General features: G+C 49.5%; 2 protein-coding genes across 11 annotated transcripts in view; one reads left to right on the top strand and one right to left on the bottom strand.

The window, feature by feature from the left end:
• The window catches only part of LOC141054888 (uncharacterized), a 186,828-nt gene that overhangs the window by 122,424 nt on the left and 43,399 nt on the right, over nt 1-21,005 (top strand). Inside the window, exons 1-6 of one of the 7 annotated variants that reach the window (XM_073551776.1) lie at nt 8,879-9,041; nt 9,543-9,690; nt 10,009-10,188; nt 13,547-13,670; nt 16,133-16,230; nt 16,309-16,387. The exons of 3 other annotated variants lie outside the window; for them this stretch is intronic. In XM_073551776.1, coding sequence (XP_073407877.1) covers nt 9,613-9,690; nt 10,009-10,188; nt 13,547-13,670; nt 16,133-16,230; nt 16,309-16,387 — 559 coding nt within the window. In that variant the 5' untranslated portion in view covers nt 8,879-9,041; nt 9,543-9,612. Of the gene's footprint in view, nt 1-8,878; nt 9,042-9,542; nt 9,691-10,008; nt 10,189-13,546; nt 13,671-16,132; nt 16,231-16,308; nt 16,471-21,005 lie in introns of those variants that run through there. 3 more of the 7 variants (XM_073551780.1, XM_073551779.1, XM_073551783.1) reach the window with 3 other exon arrangements.
• On the bottom strand, nt 7,391-8,775 carry LOC141054906 (ribonuclease P protein subunit p20-like). Of its 4 annotated transcripts, none has more exons than XM_073551809.1 (2): nt 8,755-8,775; nt 7,391-8,186 (listed from the first exon to the last, which is right to left on the bottom strand). In XM_073551809.1, exon 2 carries the CDS (start codon nt 8,181-8,183, stop codon nt 7,797-7,799), a length of 387 nt encoding a protein of 128 aa, XP_073407910.1. In that variant the 5' UTR covers nt 8,184-8,186; nt 8,755-8,775; the 3' UTR covers nt 7,391-7,796. The 4 variants fall into 4 exon arrangements, with proteins under 4 accessions (XP_073407910.1, XP_073407907.1, XP_073407909.1 ...); XM_073551806.1 differs by lacking the exon at nt 8,755-8,775 and adding an exon at nt 8,566-8,716; XM_073551808.1 differs by lacking the exon at nt 8,755-8,775 and adding an exon at nt 8,577-8,696.

The following is a 21,005-nucleotide window of genomic DNA, read 5'->3' on the forward strand; positions in this document are numbered from 1 at the left end:
TTATTCAACTAGAGATTTGGCTTTTCTAGCCATTCTACTGCTAACGTTAAATTCATTTTCTATTCTTTTGCATGTCCAACTCTTCGGTAGTGTAGTCAGTATCATGAACTGTTCACTTCTGCTGTGGGTGGATTTAAATTTATCTTTAAGCTGCAGAATGATCTCTGAATCAGTGTCATTTTTTTCCTTCACCTTCTACTGTTTCACCTGCCAGCTCAAGGGTCAATTTTTTTGTAACTTTTTCTAATTTTTTTTGGAAATAACCTGGATAATGGATTCTTTTTTTTTTGCAATGGGTGATTCTTCAATGTTAGAAAGTGATTTATTCAAATACTCTATTGTTAAATCAGGATTGATAAAATTCTCTGTGTTGGAAGTTACAGGTTCTTTGAAATTTTCTGCCTGCTGAGCATTTTTCTCTTTTGCAAGTTGCTTTCTACAACTGTCACAAATTTCCATGCCTGCATTGATTGATGGATTTATATGAAACATCCAATCTTGTACCGGCCTAAGATTTTTTTCTTGTTGTGTGTCCAGTTTTTCAAAAGGATTGCAACAGCATATATTATAAAATGCTGTTCTTTGAGAAGTAGCAGCCATTGCTGTGTGAGAAAAATAGTCAATATTATGTAAGGAAAATGGGTAATAAAAATAAAGATTTACAGTACACTTGAGATATAACTGTTACTATAAAGTGAGTATTAGGGCTAATGCACACACAGCTTTGTCTGTCTGCGGTTTTGGCACATTTTTCTACTGAGTTTTCACTATATCTGCATTAGTCTTTTTAATCGCTAGTGAATACAATGGCAGCTTTTTATATAAACAGTGATAAAGGCGTTTATTGCAGATCAAAAAGTAGTGCAAGCAGTGATTTGCTCACTCTGTGTTTCAAAAAACACTGCATGTGTTCAACCCCACTGAAATCAATGGGGGGCATTTTTCTGAACGATGATCACTCAGAATAGCGCTGTGTGTGTATTAGCCCTTCATAAGAAAAGCATTAAACTATTAATATGTTTACTCAGACTTTAAACACACTCACCAATATTGTAGCACACAGACTCCCTTTACGCCGTAGAGACTATTGTTTGTTCAAGAGTGAACATGTCAGGACATGAAAGCTCTCTTACTTCCTGACTCTGCGGTGGGAAGATACTCCACATGACTGACAGAGCTGCTGGCCTGTCATCTGCTCTGCATTCACCGTCTACCCCTGTTCATTCTCAGGTTGAGCCCTAACAAAGCTTTCTCCTCTGTCCTCTCCTGCTTCTAAGCTGTAACATAATAAAAAATACAGTAATATCTAAAAATCATGGATTATTTGGTAAAGATAGACCCCACACTTCTAGACCACAGGCTGAACAGATCTAAATTCCAGATTTTGGAATTGACACTGTATAGTTTAATATTTTAAAATATGATCCCAACTTGAATTTTGGTACAGATGTGGCTAGGAGCATAGCAGGTACATGGGCAGTTTTTGAAATTTCTAAATTAAACATTTTTTTTCAGAAATGCGTTGTAAACTTTTGCGTTTGCATGGGTAAAATATTAACAAAGACACTCTTGTGACATATCTGGTCAAAGCCTGTTCTGGGTAGACTGGTATTTATTTTGTTTGTCTATCTTTTTTCTAGCCTGAGTTATGAGGAGAAATGTTAACCCCTTCACTACCAAGGGTGGTTTGCACGTTAACTCCCGGGCCAATTTTTACAATTCTGACCACTGTACCTTTATGAGGTCATAACTCTGGAACGCTTTCATGGATCCCGGTGATTCTGACATTATTTTCTCGTGACATATTGTACTTCATGTTAGTGGTAAAATTGCATTCAAATAACTTGCGTTTGTGAAAAAAACGGAAATTTGGCGAAAATTTTGAAAATTTCGCAATTTTCCAACTTTGAATTTTTATGCCCTTAAATCACAGAGATACGGCACACAAAAAACTTAATACATAACATTTCCCACATGTTTACTTTACATCAGCACAATTTTGGAACCAAAATTTTTTTTTGTTAGGAAGTTATAAGGGTTAAAAATTGACCAGCGATTTCTCATTTTTGCAACACCATTTTATTTTTAGGGACCACTTCACATTTGAAGCCACTTTGAGGGGTCTATATGATAGAAAATACCCAAAAGTGACACCATTCTAAAAACTGCACCCCTTAAGGTGCTTAAAACCACATTCAAGAAGTTTATTAACCCTTTAGGTGCGTCACAGGAATTTTTTGAATATTAAAAAAAAAATGAACATTTAACTTTTTTTCACAAAAAAAATACTTCAGGTTCAATTTTCTTTATTTTACCAAGGGTAACAGGAGAAATTGGACTGCAAAAGTTATTGTGCAATTTGTCCTGAGTACGCTGATACCTGATATGTGGGGAGGGACCACTGTTTCGGCGCATGGCAGACGTCAGTAGGGAAGGAGCGCCGTTTGACTTTTTCAATGCAAAATTGGCTGGAATTCAGATCGGACGCCATGTCGCGTTTGGAGAGCCCCTGATGTACCTAAACAGTGGAAACCCCCTACAAGTGACCCCATTTTGGAAACTAGACCCCCCAAGGAACTTATCTAGATATGTGGTGAGAACTTTGAACCCACAAGGGCTTCACAGAAGTTTATAACGTACAGCGGTACAATTAAAAAATCATATTTTTTCCACAAAAATGATCTTTTCACCCCCAATTTTTATTTTTCCAAGGGTAACAGGACCCTAAAAGTTATTGTGCAATTTGTCCTGAGTACGCTAATACCCCATATGTGGGTGTAAATGACTATTTGGGCGCATAGCAGAGCTCGGAAGGGAAGCAGCGCCATTTGACGTTTTTGGCTACAATTGAGATCGGACACCATGTCGCGATTGGAAAACCCCTGATGTACCAAAACAGTGGAAACCCCCCACAAATGACACCATTTTGGAATCTAGACCCCCCAAGGAACTTATCTAGATGTGTGGTGAGAACTTTGAACCCCCAAGGGCTTCACAGAAGTTTATAACGTACAGCAGTACAATTAAAAAATCATATTTTTTCCACAAAAATGATCTTTTCACCCTCAATTCTTATTTTTCCAAAAGTAACAGGACCCTAAAAGATATTGTGCAATTTATCCTGAGTACGCTGATACCCCACATGTGGGAGTAAACCACTATTTGGGCGCATGGCAGAGCTCGGAAGGGAAGCAGCGCCATTTGACGTTTTTGGCTGGAATTGAGATCGGACACCATGTCGCGTTAGGAAAGCCCCTGATGTACCAAAACAGTAGAAACCCCCCACAAATGACACCATTTTGGAAACTAGACCCCCCAAGGAACTTATCTAGATGTGTGGTGAGCACTTTGAACCCCCCAGTGCTTCACTGAAGTTTATAACGTCCGGGCGTGAAAATAAAAAAATCGTATTTTTTCCACAAACATGATCTTTTAGTCCCCATTTTTTTATTTTCCCAAGGGTAACAGGAGAAATTGGACCCCAAAAGTTGTTGTCCAATTTGTCCTGAGTACGCTGATACCTCATATGTGGGAGAAAACTACTGTATGGGCACACGTCTGGGCTCGGAAGGGAAGTAGAGACGTTTTGGAATGCAGACTTTGATGGAATGGTATGCGGGTGTCATGTGCGTTTGGAGAGCCCCTGATGTACCTAAACTATTGAAACTCCCCACAAGTGACCCCATTTTGGAAACTAGACCCCCCACGGAGCTTATCTAGATGTGTGGAGAGCACGTTGAACCCCCAAGTGCTTCACAGAAGTTTATAACGCCTGGGCGTGAAAATAAAAAAAACATTTTTTTCCGCAAAATTATATTTTTGCCCCCAATTTTTTATTTTCCTAAGGGTAACAGGAGAAATTGGACCCCAAAAGTTGTTTTGTAATTTGTCCTGAGTAGGCTGATACCCTACATGTGGGGGTAAAACACTGTTTGGGCACATGGCAGAGCTTGGAAGGGAAGGAGCACCATTTGACTTTTTCAACGCAGAATTGGCTGGAATTGAGATCAGACGCCATGTTGCCTTTGGAGAGCACCTGATGTGCCCAAACTGTGGAAACCCCCAATTATAACTCCAACCCTAACCTCAACACACCCCTAACCCTAATCTGAGCCCTAGCCCTAACCCTAGCGGGAAAATGGAAATAAATACATTTTCTTTTAGTTTATTTTTCCCTAAGGGGGTGATAACGGGGGGTTTGATTTACGATTTATGGCGGTTTTTATGTTTGGCGGCTGTCGCACGCTAAAAGACGCTTTTTATTGTAAAAATAGTTTTTGCATCACCACATATTGTGAGCTATAATTTTTCCGTATTTTGACCCACAGAGTTATGTGAGGTCTTATTTTTTGCGGGATGAGTTGACATTTTTATTGGTACCATTTTCGGGCACGTGACATTTTTTGATCGCTTTTTATTCCGATTTTTGGGACGCAGAATGAACAAAAACCAGCGTTTCATGAATTTCTTTTGGGGGAGTGCGTTTACACCGTTTCGCGTGCGGTAAAATTGATAACGCGTTTTTATTCTTCGGGTCAGTACGGTTACAGCAATACCTCATTTAGGTCGTTTTTTTATGTTTTGGCGCTTTTTTGCAATGAAAACAATTTTATATAAAAAATAATTATTTTTGTATCGCTTTATTCTGCGAGCTATAACTTTTTTATTTTTTTGCGGATGACGCTGTGTGGCAGCTCGTTTTTTGCGGGACAAGATGACGTTTTCAGCGGTACCATGGATATTTATATACGTCTTTTTGATCGCGCGTTATTGCACTTTTTGTTCGGTGGTATGATAATAAATCATTATTTTTTGCTTCGTTTTTTTTTATTTTTTAAGGGGTTAACTAATGGGACAGTTTTATAGGGAAGGTCATTACGGACGCGGCGATACCAAATATGTATACTTTTATTGTTTTTGTTTTATTTTGAAAAAATGGATTTATTGGGGAATATATTTTTTTTTTTTACTAATTTATTTAGCGATTTTTTTAAAATTATTTTTAACACTTTTTTTTTTACTTTATTACCTTGTCCCAGGTGGGACATCACTGTCCTGTGACAGATCGCTGATCTGTCACATCACAGATCACTGTGACAGATCAGCGACCTGTCACAGGCACTGCTGCAGACTTCCTCATGCCTGCGCTTTGCAGGCAGTGAGGAAGTCAGCTCCCTGCAGGCCCCCGTCGCCATCTTGGATCCGGGGGCCTGTAGGGAAAGAGCCCCCCGCAGCAGCGCTGCACATTGCGCTGCCGTGGGGGGCTCAGGGAAGCACGGAGGGAGCCCCCTCCCTGCCGATGCTTCCCTTTAACCCCCGGTACACCGCGATCGCGTTTGATCGCGGTGTGCAAGGGGTTAACGTGTCAGGGGCGGTCCGTGACCGCCCCTGACACATTGTGCCGGGTGTCAGCTATGATAATTAGCTGACACTCGGCCGCGATAAGAATTAAAAATATAGAGGTAAAAATCATTGGTTCACTTGACATGGAATGACCCCTATGCTAGAGAGGAGTCGGGACGCACAGAGCATCACAGCTATGCTAGAGAGGAGTCGGGATGCGCAGAGCAACACAGCTATGCTAGAGAGGAGTCGGGACGCGCAGAGCATCACAGCTATGCTAGAGAGGAGTCGGGAGGCGCAGAGCATCACAGCTATGCTAGAGAGGAGTCGGGAGGCGCAGAGCAACACAGCTATGCTAGAGAGGAGTCGGGAGGCGCAGAGCAACACAGCTATGCTAGAGAGGAGTCGGGATGCGCAGAGCAACACAGCTATGCTAGAGAGGAGTCGGGAGGCGCAGAGCAACACAGCTATGCTAGAGAGGAGTCGGGAGGCGCAGAGCAACACAGCTATGCTAGAGAGGAGTCGGGAGGCGCAGAGCAACACAGCTATGCTAGAGAGGAGTCGGGAGGCGCAGAGCAATACAGCTATGCTAGAGAGGAGTCGGGAGGCGCAGAGCAACACAGCTATGCTAGAGAGGAGTCGGGAGGCGCAGAGCAACACAGCTATGCTAGAGAGGAGTCGAGAGGCGCAGAGCAACACAGCTATGCTAGAGAGGAGTCGAGAGGCGCAGAGCATCACAGCTATGCTAGAGAGGAGTCGGGACGCGCAGAGCATCACAGCTATGCTAGAGAGGAGTCGGGATGCGCAGAGCATCACAGCTATGCTAGAGAGGAGTCGGGACGCGCAGAGCATCACAGCTATGCTAGAGAGGAGTCGGGATGCGCAGAGCAACACAGCTATGCTAGAGAGGAGTCGGGATGCGCAGAGCAACACAGCTATGCTAGAGAGGAGTCGGAACACGCAGAGCATCACAGCTATGCTAGAGAGGAGTCGGGACGCACAGAGCATCACAGCTATGCTAGAGAGGAGTCGGGACACGCAGAGCAACACAGCTGTGCTAGAGAGGAGTCGGGACACGCAGAGCATCACAGCTGTGCTAAAGAGGAGTCAGGACGCAGAACATCACAGCTATGCTAGAGAGGAGTCGGGACACGCAGAGCATCACAGCTGTGCTAGAGAGGAGTCGGGACGTAGAGCATCACAGATATGCTAGAGAGGAGTCAGGACACAGAGCATCACAGCTGTGCTAGAGAGCAGTCGGGACACGCAGAGCATCACAGATATTCTAGAGAGGAGTCAGGACGCAGAGCATCACAGGTATGATAGAAAAGGGTCAGGAGGTGCAGAGCATCGCAGCTATGCTAATGAGGAGTCAGGAGGTGCAGAGCATCGCAGCTATTCTAATGAATCAGAAGGTGCAGAGCATCGCAGCTATTCTAATAAGGAGTCAGAAGGTGCAGAGCATCGCAGCTATGCTAGATAGAGAGGAGTCGGGATGCGCATCGCAGCTATGATAGAAAAGGGTCAGGAGGCGCAGAGCATCACAGCTATGCTAAAGAGGAGTCAGGACGCAGAGCATCACAGATATGCTAGAGAGGAGTCAGGATGCAGAGCATCACAGCTATGATAGAAAAGGGTCAGGCGGCACAGACCATTGCAGCTAAGCTAATGAGGAGTCAGGAGGTGCAGGGCATCACAGCTATGCTAGATAGAGATGAGTCAGGATGCACATCGCAGCTATGATAGAAAAGGGTCAGGAGGCGCAGAGCATCACAGCTATGCTAAAGAGGAATCAGGACACAGAGCATTACAGATATGCTAGAGAGGCGTCAGGACAAAGAGCATCGCAGCTATGATAGAAAAGGGTCAAGAGGCGCAGAGCATCTCAGCTATGCTAGATAGAGGAGTCGGGAGGTGCAGAGCATCACAACTATGCTAGATAGAGGAGTCGGGATGCGCAGAGCATTGCAGCTATGATAGTCTGTAATGTTTTGGCCCCCGTCTGACAAGTTCGGGGCTCACACACATCAGCACACAGGACATCATCTCTGGACAATCATGGCTTTATGTTTCGGCCAATCAGAACCAGCGCTGGTTCTCAGTATAACATGGCGTCACAAGTCACAGCACAGAAATGACAGACCTACATGTGACCTATGGGAGGGACTGCCCCGGCCTCGCGTCCTATGCCCTGGTCACTACAGATCTGATACATGGGATCTGATACTCTTGTCACATCCAGAGCTGCAGTGAAGACATGACGGAATGGTGCATGCTGCAGCTCTGGATGTGACTGAAGGAGAGGATGCGGCAGAATTCTGCTTGCAGCTCCGGATGTGACTGGTGGATAAGTCTTGGCAGAATCCTGCTTGCAGCTCTGGATGTGAGGCTTGCTCAGTACCAGGAGCACTTAGCCCCTCAGCACTATACGCAGTCCCGTGCCCCACCCCGCCTCACTCCTCCTGGGCTCGGTAGACCCGGATGTGGATGGCAGAGTTGTTGCGGTTGCGGGTGCCAGGTTCTCCGTCCTCTCCTCCCTCGGCCTCCATGTCATCAGTCAGCTCCACGGTGGAGGTGCTGGCGGACAGGAGGAGGGTCTCCGGCATGGCGAGCTGAAGCTGTAGGGCCAGATTAATGGCGCGGCCGATAGCGAGGCCCAGTCCGTGCACCCTCAGCTCCTTCTGCCCCCCACTCTCCAGGAGGCGACGGCAGCGAGACAGCTGGGCTCGGAAATCAGTCTTTGTGTTCACGTAGATGTCATTGGGGCCACGGGGCGGGCGGGGGGCCGGGCGGCGGCGGTGACACGGGGGTCGCTCCTGTACAGACATCTGTTCAGCCATGGCCTGTAGAAGAAAGAGTTAAAGGATGATGAGGCTGGTAGTCCCTCACATGTCTGCTAAATGCCCACCGGCAAGAACTATAACCCCCAGCATGTCCTGAGGTGAGACGGATCAGGCCTGCACTCCTGTCTCCGGAGGAGGGGCTCTACGTTCTGTGGCGCCACAAAGAACACCTGCAGCACAGACACCACCGGACAAGCCACGGAGACCCCGGACATGACCAGAAGGCCCCCGCTGAGAAGCTCCACATGACAGCACACAGGACCCCAGGGCAGAACCTCACACGAGGCCGCAGCACGATGTCCAGGGGCCCTCACATCACCGTCACACTGCCCGATACAGCCGCGGACACAACGGACGGGAGCCGGGACAACAACCTCACCAGACTCTAACGTTAGATAAGACGTCACGTGTCTCTGTCCGCGCCGGCCCCAGACTGAGCCAGGAAGTCTCTGCTCTACTGCGAAAAGGAGGAGCTGTGTGACGTCATAATCATCACGTGATCGTCACCACAGGTCCTTCACCGCTTCTCTCCTGAGCCCCGCCCCTGATCACGTTACGGTGACGTCACCACAGGTCCTTCACCACTTCTCTCCTGAGCCCCGCCCCCTGCTCACATGACGGTGACGCCACCAAAGCGCCTTCACCTTTTCTCTCCGGAGCCCCGCCCCCTGGTCACATGACGGTGACGTCACCACATGTCCTTCACCTCTTCTCGCCTGAGCCCCGCCCCTGGTCACATGACGGTGACGTCACCACAGGTCCTCCCGCTCTCAGTGCAGCCGCTCCGTCCCGGGTGTGCGCAGCTCGTGTTCTCTGGGGTCAGCCAGCAGCAGATTTCCGGTTCCCGCCATTCCGGTGAGATGACAGGAGGGTTTGTGGTGAATCTGTGAGAGGAGAGTGTGGGGGAGATCAGAGCTGTTCCTGTGGAGGCTCCTGCTCCATGTGACTGCGGCTCCTCAGTGTTGGGGACGGGCAGCATTGTATGGGGGATGTGCAGCGTCTCCTCCTCACCTCACGGCCCCCGCTGGAGGTGGAGTTACCACGGTGACCGTCCCCTGCTGGAGGTGGAGTTACCACGGTGACCGTCCCCCGCTGGAGGTGTAGTTACCACGGTGACCGTCCCCCGCTGGCGGTGGAGTTACCGCGGTGACCGTCCCCCCGCTGGCGGTGGAGTTACCACGGTGACCGTCCTCCTACGAGGCTGATGATGAGCGGTCAGATCGGCGGAGGAGGCCGCGGTGGAGTTTTGTGGCTTTTCCTCCAGATTCTTCCTGATAAATGTTGATATTTGGGCAGAATTTAGTGATTGTCGTTCTCTCGTCCCCTGTGATTTCCATCTTCTCCTTCATCATGAAGACGCCGGCAGGACGAGATCCCTCCAGCTGATCCAGTGCTCATCCCTCCTCCTCCTGAATGACCCCCGAGGATGGACGAGGACAGGGATGAGACCACCAGGAGATTATTCCACTGCGCCCTGGAGATCATCTCCCTGCTGAGCGGAGAGGTAACTCCTCTACATTTCTATCAGCTTTATTGTGTGATGTGACGAGTCCGACACCGGGAAGAGGAAATCCAGAATAGGAGAGAAGGATTCTCTACTGTAAGAGCAGGGATTCTGTGGAGCTCTCTGCCCGGAGGAGTTGTCATGGGGATTCCCTGTAAGAGCTGTAGAGGGGCCGGGATGTCTGTCCGGAGTGTAATAATATTCCCGGTTATGGCCCCAGATTACTGGAGACGGTTATTGATCCCGGGATTTCTACTGATTGTCAGATCTGGAGTCGGGATGGAATTCTTCTCCCTAAGTGTCTCTCTCCATACACAGGATTACACACTAGTGAGGAAGACACCGGGGGACTGTGTGACTCCCATCATCCATCTCCAGGAGTCAGGAGGGCGGAGCTCGGGTCCCATCACAGAGCCTCCCCCGCTCTCCCCGATACATGAGAGGAGCACGAAGATCCTGGAGCTCAGCAACAAGATGATCGAGCTGCTGAGCGGAGAGGTGACTGCTGGGACATTATACAGGACTGGAGGATTCTGGGTGATGAGCGGAGAGGTGACTGCTGGGACATTATACAGCACTGGAGGATTCTGGGTGATGAGCGGAGAGGTGACTGCTGGGACATTATACAGGACGGCACTGGAGGATTCTGGGTCATGAGAGGAGAGGTGACTGCTGGGACATTATACAGGACGGCACTGGAGGATTCTGGGTGATAAGCGGAGAGGTGACTGCTGGGATATTATACAGGAGGGCACTGGAGGATTCTGGGTGATCAGAGCAGAGGTGACTGCTGGGACATTATACAGGACGGCACTGGAGGATTCTGGGTGATGAGAGGAGAGGTGACTGCTGGGACATTATACAGGATGGCACTGGAGGATTCTGGGTGATGAGAGGAGAGGTGACTGCTGGGACATTATACAGGACGGCACTGGAGGATTCTGGGTGATGAGCGGAGAGGTGACTGCTGGGACATTATACAGGAGGGCACTGGAGGATTCTGGGTGATGACCAGAGAGGTGACTGCTGGGACATTATACAGGACGGCACTGGAGGATTCTGGGTGATGACCAGAGAGGTGACTGCTGGGACATTATACAGGACGGCACTGGAGGATTCTGGGTGATGACCGGAGAGGTGACTGCTGGGACATTATACAGGACAGCACTGGAGGATTCTGGGTGATGAGTGGAGAGGTGACTGCTGGGACATTATACAGGACGGCACTGGAGGATTCTGGGTGATGACCGGAGAGGTGACTCCTGAGACATTATACAGGACGGCACTGGAGGATTCTGGGTGATGACCAGAGAGGTGACTGCTGGGACATTATACAGGACGGCACTGGAGGATTCTGGGTGATGACCGGAGAGGTGACTGCTGGGACATTATACAGGACGGCACTGGAGGATTCTGGGTCATGAGAGGAGAGGTGACTGCTGGGACATTATACAGGACGGCACTGGAGGATTCTGGGTGATAAGCGGAGAGGTGACTGCTGGGATATTATACAGGAGGGCACTGGAGGATTCTGGGTGATCAGAGCAGAGGTGACTGCTGGGACATTATACAGGACGGCACTGGAGGATTCTGGGTGATGAGAGGAGAGGTGACTGCTGGGACATTATACAGGATGGCACTGGAGGATTCTGGGTGATGAGAGGAGAGGTGACTGCTGGGACATTATACAGGACGGCACTGGAGGATTCTGGGTGATGAGCGGAGAGGTGACTGCTGGGACATTATACAGGAGGGCACTGGAGGATTCTGGGTGATGACCAGAGAGGTGACTGCTGGGACATTATACAGGACGGCACTGGAGGATTCTGGGTGATGACCAGAGAGGTGACTGCTGGGACATTATACAGGACGGCACTGGAGGATTCTGGGTGATGACCGGAGAGGTGACTGCTGGGACATTATACAGGACAGCACTGGAGGATTCTGGGTGATGAGTGGAGAGGTGACTGCTGGGACATTATACAGGACGGCACTGGAGGATTCTGGGTGATGACCGGAGAGGTGACTCCTGAGACATTATACAGGACAGCACTGGAGGATTCTGGGTGATGAGTGGAGAGGTGACTGCTGGGACATTATACAGGACGTCACTGGAGGATTCTGGGTGATGACCGGAGAGGTGACTGCTGAGACATTATAAAGGACAGCACTGGATGATTCTGGGTGATGACCGGAGAGGTGACTGCTGGGACATTATACAGGACGGCACTGGAGGATTCTGAGTGATGACCGGAGAGGTGACTGCTGGGACATTATACAGGACGGCACTGGAGGATTCTGGGTGATGAGTGGAGAGGTGACTGCTGGGACATTATACAGGACGGCACTGGAGGATTCTGGGTGATGAGAGGAGAGGTGACTGCTGGGACATTATACAGGACGGCACTCGAGGATTCTGGGTGATGAGCGGAGAGGTGACTGCTGGGACATTATACAGGAGGGCACTGGAGGATTCTGGGTGATGAGAGGAGAGGTGACTGCTGGGACATTATACAGGACAGCACTGGAGGATTCTGGGTGATGAGCGGAGAGGTGACTGCTGGGACATTATACAGGACAGCACTGGAGGATTCTGGGTGATGAGCGGAGAGGTGACTGCTGGGACATTATACAGGAGGGCACTGGAGGATTCTGGGTGATGAGCGGAGAGGTGACTGCTGGGACATTATACAGGAGGGCACTGGAGGATTCTGGGTGATGACCAGAGAGGTGACTGCTGGGACATTATACAGGACGGCACTGGAGGATTCTGGGTGATGACCAGAGAGGTGACTGCTGGGACATTATACAGGACGGCACTGGAGGATTCTGGGTGATGACCGGAGAGGTGACTGCTGGGACATTATACAGGACAGCACTGGAGGATTCTGGGTGATGAGTGGAGAGGTGACTGCTGGGACATTATACAGGACGGCACTGGAGGATTCTGGGTGATGACCGGAGAGGTGACTCCTGAGACATTATACAGGACAGCACTGGAGGATTCTGGGTGATGAGTGGAGAGGTGACTGCTGGGACATTATACAGGACGTCACTGGAGGATTCTGGGTGATGACCGGAGAGGTGACTGCTGAGACATTATAAAGGACAGCACTGGATGATTCTGGGTGATGACCGGAGAGGTGACTGCTGGGACATTATACAGGACGGCACTGGAGGATTCTGAGTGATGACCGGAGAGGTGACTGCTGGGACATTATACAGGACGGCACTGGAGGATTCTGGGTGATGAGTGGAGAGGTGACTGCTGGGACATTATACAGGACGGCACTGGAGGATTCTGGGTGATGAGAGGAGAGGTGACTGCTGGGACATTATACAGGACGGCACTCGAGGATTCTGGGTGATGAGCGGAGAGGTGACTGCTGGGACATTATACAGGAGGGCACTGGAGGATTCTGGGTGATGAGAGGAGAGGTGACTGCTGGGACATTATACAGGACAGCACTGGAGGATTCTGGGTGATGAGCGGAGAGGTGACTGCTGGGACATTATACAGGAGGGCACTGGAGGATTCTGGGTGATGAGAGGAGAGGTGACTGCTGGGACATTATACAGGACAGCACTGGAGGATTCTGGGTGATGAGCGGAGAGGTGACTGCTGGGACATTATACAGGACGACACTGGAGGATTCTGGGTGATGAGCGGAGAGGTGACTGCTGGGACATTATACAGGACAGCACTGGAGGATTCTGGGTGATGAGCGGAGAGGTGACTGCTGGGACATTATACAGGACGGCATTGGAGGATTCTGGGTGATGAGCGGAGAGGTGACTGCTGGGACATTATACAGCACTGGAGGATTCTGGGTGATGACGGTGTCGTTATTGTCAGGTTCCTATAAGGTGTCAGGACGTCGCTGTCTATCTCTCCATGGAGGAGTGGGAGTATCTAGAAGGACACCAGGATCGGTATCGGGCCGTGATGATGGAGGAGCTCCGGCCTCTTACACCACGAGGTGAGCAGCGAGGCTCCTTGTTGGCTCCGGTGGATGTGATGACGTCTCTCCGGCGTCCTCCTATAATAGATGAGTTTTCTCCAGACTTGCTCTGGTTTTCTCTACATTTTCTCCGTCTGACAACAGCTTTCATTTCCCTGATTATTTTCTTCTGATCTGTGAGTCACGGTTTCTCCGCTGTCGTCTCGTCTTCATCAGTCTTGAGTCTTCGTTCTCTTCTTTCAGAATCTTTCTCCTTCCTTAGAGCATCGGTCACATTTTCTCTGCAGATGTCTCGTCCTTCTGTCCGTTCTCTCCTGTGACTTCTTTCGGTCCCTAAGTCTGTTGTGGATTGTTACTCAGCAGAGTCGGGGTTAATTTACTGATGATTTTCCCCCTAATCCGCTTTCGCTCGTCTGTCCCTCAGAATTGGTGCAGGCTCAATGTCGTCCTCAGTCGTGGTCGGCGTCCGGCTCCTCCCTCTTGGCTGACACTTGTGTCACCTTCCTTGGACTCCTCCTTCATTCTCTCACTTTTCTTTGTGACAAATCGCTTTCTCCGTTCTGTGCACAAAGTCCTGGATAAATTTCGGCACCGGACCGTCCCTCAGACCTCGGGACATGAGTCGCTGTCCTGACATAAGGATAGAACGTGGTGGAGCCGATCACCCGTCAGTCTGACATGGAGGCTTTCCAGCAGTTCTCCGGCCCCGCATCTATTCACCACTCGCTCTTCCGTACTGGAGGAGAAGATCCGATCACCGCTCAGGGGACTAGGGCACCCAACCACATAAAGGGAACCTGTCATGTAAAATAACATTATTAACCTTCAGACATGGGGTTAACCTGCAGGTTAATAATGATTTGATCTTGCCCGGCTCCTGCACTGAGAGCCCCTCTGCCAGGAGCAAATTAACTTTATTCCCCGGGCAGCGATCGACTTCCAGCCATAGAGGTGCGGCCGGTTCGGCTTCAGTGACCCCCTCAATATTCAGTGAGCGATGGCTGCTTCCACGCCCTGGCACTGACTGACTGCCAGGTCTAATGCTGAAGCGGCTGTCAGTCAGAGCCAGGGGCACGGTAACTACCGCCGCTCTCTATACACTGAGCGGTGACTGTAGCTGCACCGGCCGAAACTCTAACTGAAAGCTGAACACTGCAGGTGGAATAAGGTAAATTTCCTCCCGGCAGCGGGGCTCTCAGTGCCGACACCGGGCAGGTTCAAAATGCTATTAATTTGCAGATTAACCCCGTATCTGCGGGCTATTGACATTATTATGACAGGTTCCCTTTAAATGGCACTGTCAGGCTGTCGGCAGCAGTGAAGTGTTTAAACGTCAGCAATCTGAGCTCACTTCAGACGTGCACCTGGCATCCTCCATGTTTGAATACTAGATATCAGTAAGGGGTTAAAGAGACGTAAGAATGCACGGGATGGGGTGTTCTAGGCTCAAGGTCTCAACGACAGAAAAATATCAGGTGGTCCGCTCTTCCTCTTCGTGGGGTCTGAGCAGAACAATGTAAGTGGGATGGTGACGCAGGTGTTGGCCCTGCAGGGACATCGGGCCGCACAATGATGGTAATAATCAGTGTAAGTCTCCAGTAAAGGGTTGTTCGTTCAGTAGAATATGTATCATGGGGCTTTTCTGTGGAATCTGACCAGACAATCTCTCCTTGGCTCCCTGTGTCCCTCAGTCAGCGCCCATGACCCCGGTGCCTGCTCTCTAGTGTCCTCTTATATTACACAGTGATAGGCACTAACCGCTGTGTACCGGGGGCTCCCACAACACCGTCCTCCTGAGCGCTGTGACTTCATCCGTTAGCCGTTACACTTTCCTCCTTCAGATACCTAGAAATTTCCGTGCACTTGCTGCCTATTTTAGTGTTTATATCGAGGCAAATGTTGAGATTTATCTCTATTTAAAGAAGAATAAAAACGAAGTAACTCGTCTGTTAATAGGAGGGTGGCAGGTTCTCTTAGAGTGATCCCAGAGGATCCTGTCCAGGAGGGAGGCCGTGTCCTCATGGTGATGTCATGAGCTCTCAAAAACCAATCCCTGGTAAATGGTAACCGTCCTTCCCCCAATCTCTATAACGGTGAATTAGGAGAGAAGAAACCTCTGGATAGAAATGTGGATCTTTCTCCAGCTCCTCTGTGGTTCCATCCCTGGTGGAGCGGAAACTTGGAGAAGTTGTGTTTCTTAGTGCGGCTCCTCCATCTGACTGATGAGGGTCTTCTCTGTCCCTCTCCTCAGGGTCCTCATCCTCCGAGTGCAGAGCAGAGAGCATTAGGCTTTGGCCTCACTGATTATCACTTCACACTTGGGGCCACAATGTGCTGGGACCTCGGTACCGGTGGTGAGGACCACAACAATGTAATTTAGTCCCTGATACATAAACCTAGAATTACTGGTTCTGAGAGACGTGTCTAATATATAGACAGATACACGGCAGGTCATGTATTCAGTCTGTGTGTCTCCACAGATGGATCCAGGAGGAGAAATCCACCAGAGAGATGTCCCCGTCCTCTGTGTCCCCAGGACTGTCCAGAGGAGAATCTCAACATTCTGGAGAATCATCAGGTAGATGACACAGAAGCCCCCACAACATCTGACCATGAAGTGATGGGATCTGAGCTCATCTTACATTTTTCTTTTTAGGGTGGAGATCTGATTGATATTAAGGTTGAGGTTATACATGGAGCACGAGAGGAGATTACAATATGGGCTGATCAGCAGGGTGAGGAGGGGAGACTGTCATGTCTGTTCTGTGGCCACCTACTACTTCCATCATCTCATTATCACATGACCCAATCTACAGTGGTATGTAAAAGTTTGGGCACCCCTGATCAAAATTACTGTTATTGTGAACAGTTAAGCAAATTGAAGATGAAATGATCTCTAACAGGCCTAAAGTTAAAATGACACATTTCCTTTGTATATTATAAAAAAAATAATTTATACATTGTCATTTTTTACACTTTAAAAATTACAAAAAAGGAAAATAACCTGTTAGCGTTATGACTTGTTCACTGTCATCTTTAGGAAAGGCCAAGTGATGCAAATTTCCAGCTTTATAAAACCCTGCATCCTCTAACCTTGTGCCAAAAACAGCAGCCATTTGTTCTTCTAAGCAGCAGCCTAGCACTCTGAACATTAAATGGTGGAGGCCCACAAAGCAGGAGAAGTCTATAAGAAGAGCAAGAGTAAGTTGCCTTTATCTCAGTTAGAAATGTAAGTAAGAAATGGCAGTGATCAGGAACAATGGAGGTCAAGATAAGGTCTGGAAGACCAAGCAAAATGCCAGTGATAGCAGCTCGTAAGATTTTTAGAGAGGCAAATCTCCCTGCTTGACTGCAAAAGACTTTCAGAAGGATTTAGCAGACTCTGGAATTGTGGTACATTGTTCTGCTGTTTATAGACTCCTGTACAAATATGGCCTTCATTAAAGAGTCATCAGAAGAAATCCTCTCCTACATCCTCCCCATACATTTTAGAGTCAGAAGTATGCAAAAGAACATCTAAACAAGCCTGATACATTTTATAAACTAGTCCTGTGGAGCGATGAGGTTAAAATAGAACTCTTTGGCCACAATGATCAAAGGTATGTGTGGCGAAAAGTGTCACAGGTTTACATCATCAGAGAGGAGCCAGAAGACCAGAGCATCTAAGTTCACGCACTCCTGCACTAAATAGAAACACTTTTCCTTCATATTAAATGGTGCAGGTTTCTGTCAGCAGTGCAGGGGTTAAACTGTTCAGTTTGGATTATCTGTAGCTTCCTGCTTGGAGGATCTCGGCTGTGCTATATCGGCCAATGCCCTCTCCTATATATTCTCGCCTCTGGCAATATGGATAGCCAGTATTAAGTCTTGTGCTTCCTGGTGAGGAGTGGAGGATTCGGTGTTTGGTAGAGATGTTTAGGAGAGTTCTGTGACTGTTGCCTGGTGTTTCGGTTGTGTGCATAGCCCCCATCCAGCCCTATTTTTTTACTGTCCAAATCCCTCCAGTTTCTCCCTCTGTTTCCTGTGAGTGCATATTTTAGATGTTTGGTATTTTCATTTATCCCTTAACATCCTTCCTTGTCTTTTTGGTTTGTGTATATGCGTACACTATTCTTCCCCACTTTCCTGGGAGTGGGAGGGGACAGATAAGGACTGATTCAGGAGTGCTGCAAGGTACATGGCCCTTACATCTTCACCAACAGAAAGTAACCAGCCAGGGTGGGTACCCAATCTCTGCCTGAATACATGTTTGACTTCAGGGATATGTTTTTAGAACCGGGGTGTCAGGATCTCCCTCCACATCATTCTTTTGATTGCTCCGTTAATATTATTCTTGGGGTTAAGCTGCCAAAGAGCAGGTTATACAACATCTCTGGACCAGAGAGGCAGGCCATAAAGGACTATCTCACTGAGAGACTGGCAAAGGATCATATCAGACCTTCTCCATCACCCGTTGCTGGCAGGTTTTCTCCTTCGTCTCATTGGGGGACACAGAGACTGTGGGTGTATGCTTCTGCCGCTAGGAGGCTGACACTAAGTGAAAAAAAGAGGTTAGCTCCTCCTCCGCAGTATACACCCTCGCCCCTATTGCGGTCGGAAATCAGTTTTTGCTTAGTGTCCTATGGAGGCACACACAGTCTGGATCTCTCCAGTCTATTTTTTTCTGGTTTACTATGAAGATGAGACAGGGACGACGGATCCTATTGAAAGGGTCCGATCTCCCCAAACCATCAACGGGCGAGCACGCGTTGAGTATCGTCTCCGCGTATACTTTCTCGCACCGAGGGACATATCTGGGACTTTTTCCCCAGACTTCTATTTTTGTTTGTTATTTTATGAAGATGAGACAGGGGCAACACATCCTATTGAAAGGATCCGATTTTCCCAAACCATCAACTTGCGAGCACGTGCGAGTGTCCCTCCACGTATCCTTTCCCGCGACGTGGGACATTATGCCAGACTTAGCCCTGTCCACCCCTAGGTATTGAAACCATGGGCTTGCACAGAGGCACAAGACTAGTCTGTGCGGCCCCCACTGCTCCACCAACGCTAGACGGCGGTGCTGCAAGGTGGCGGACGGTCCCTCTCCTCACCCCCTGAAGGGGTTATATGGAGCTAGGGTGCCTGCACCGTCCTGTTTTTTTATCAAAGACCCCCTCACATACCTGCGCTAAGGCTGAAGAGGATCATCAGTGAGGAGAGGGTCGGGGAGGGCTCCTGTGAAGATTTCGGGATGGAGCCCACAGCCGCAGAAGGCGGCGTCCACTAGCATAGAGAAGAACTGGATCCGTCAGGACAAGAACGCTGTGCCGGTCAGTAGCGCCATTTTTTGGTACCGTGCCCTCCCCCACCCCGGTCGGGTAGGGGAAAAATTGAGGCCGCGGCTTCGGCCGGAGCTAGGCCGCGGCCGGAAGTTCCGCCCTCGGGGCCGCGTGTCACTTCCGGCAGCCCACCCCGCACTTGGCGGCGCGAAAAAAAAAAAAAAATCGAGGACCCCACCTTTAAAGTAAGCATCCAGGTCGGGGGGGCGCAGGACTGGGGTAAGTACTGCCCGAGAGGCCATGCTAGGGAAAAACGAGGAGCTACCTCTTCCCCCTTATCCCCAGCAGCGGACAGATACACCATGTCCGAAAAAAGCAAAGACGCACACGTTCTTTTACGTGGCATGCATCTCTTGTTGGACTGCGTTTCCGCGGGCGCAGAGCAGCGTTTATGCGAAGCCTGCGAATCCAAACACGCCCAGGAACCCTCCCCTGCGACCGCGACCAATGTGTCAAATCCCCCGGAGTGGGCCCGATCACTGTCACAGTACATGGTGTCGCTTACGAGAGCAATAGAATCCCTTCAAGCCCCAGATAGGGGCAGGGACAGTGTCTTGCCGCCTTTAGAGGGAACCTCCACCTCACAGGAGCCTCCGGCCTGCATGGCCCGCCCTCACTCCAGGCAGACCCGGGGGAAACAAATCCACACGGTGTCGCCCAGTCCATCCGGTGCCTTTGGCATCCGTAAGATCTGCTTCTCGCTCCCCGTCACCAGGGTTGATAGCGAGCAGACCTCAGATTGCGACTCAGACGAGCCCATTGACCTGAACACTCCAGAGTCAGGTGAAATGGTGGACAGCCTCATAGAAGCCATCAATCAGACCCTGGGGATTGAGGATGATACTGCAGCGGCTACGGAGCATAAAGGGCATGTAAACGAGTGAAGCGGCCGCACAGAATTTTTTCCTCTCACCCTGAGTTTGAGGACATAGTACAGCGGCACAGAGAACGGCCAAAAAGGCGTTTTTCGCGGGTTAAAGGGCACTCGAAACGTGTTATCCGTTTGCTCCGGACCTCCGTAAACAATGGATGGAATCCTCGATAGTGGATCCTCCGGTTTCACACCTGGCCACTAAGACCCTGTTATCTGTCCCTAGGGTTTCCTCGATTAAGGATCCCACGGACTGCCTTATTGAGAGCCTAGCTCGTTCAGTATATGAGGCGTCAGGGTCTGCACTCGCTCCCTTGTTCGCAGCCAAGGCTATGATATCATAGTCAGAAACATTAAACAAGGTCGCGCAGGAGCAGGATCTACCTGCAGAGATCTCGGAGGTCATAGGTCAGATGACGATAGCCGGAGGTTATGTAATGAATGCGTTTTTGGATGCGGCCAATTGTTCAGCACTTGCTGCCGCTAATGCAAAATCTATCTGAAGAGCCCTATGGTTGAGGACATGGCGGGCCGATTCTACTTCCAAGAAGTCCTTGGCTTCCCTGCCTGATCAGTGCGGCAGCCTATTTTTGGATCAACTTATCTCCGACCCCACAGGAGGAAGAAGCGGGTTTCTCCCCCAACAGAAGGTTAGATCGTTTTTTCGTCACCCGGTTCAGGCACGTTTTTGGGCCTTTCACAGTGCCACCGGCCATTCTAGGCCGGGCGTGATGGCAGTGGTCAGGTGGCGGCCAGTAAGCAGCCTGAGCCTGGTCCGGGACCCGAATAGGAGACGGTCTGGGGTCATGTGTTGAAACACTCCGGGTAGGACAATGGGGCCCAATTCCGCCACCTCAGGCCGCCCCAACCAACATAGGGAGGGCAGGTCATACAGAGCTAACCCATTGGGAAGAATGGGTGCTCAAGAGGCCAGATCGAGGGGACCCAGATCCTAAGGATCATCGGCCAAATAACTCGAGGTCTTTACCAGACGACACCAGCAAGTGGGCGGCTGCCTACTCTGTTTTCACCACGTCTGGGCCAACATCGCTCACAACGCATGGGTAAAAGAGTTGGTGTCCTCAGGTTACAAAATAGAATTTGTCGGATACTCTCCAAGAAGGTTTTCTCCTTCCCGGCTTCCCTGGGTGGATACCCAGG

The sequence above is a fragment of the Dendrobates tinctorius genome, unplaced genomic scaffold (assembly GCF_039654945.1).
Source record: "Dendrobates tinctorius isolate UK_male_01 unplaced genomic scaffold, ASM3965494v1 ptg000180l, whole genome shotgun sequence".
Lineage (NCBI taxonomy): Eukaryota > Metazoa > Chordata > Amphibia > Anura > Dendrobatidae > Dendrobates > Dendrobates tinctorius.

Excerpts from the sequence above, each read along its gene's own strand:
- LOC141054906 (XM_073551809.1), bottom strand. The coding sequence starts at position 8,183 with ATGGCTGAACAGATGTCTGTACAGGAGCGACCCCCGTGTCACCGCCGC.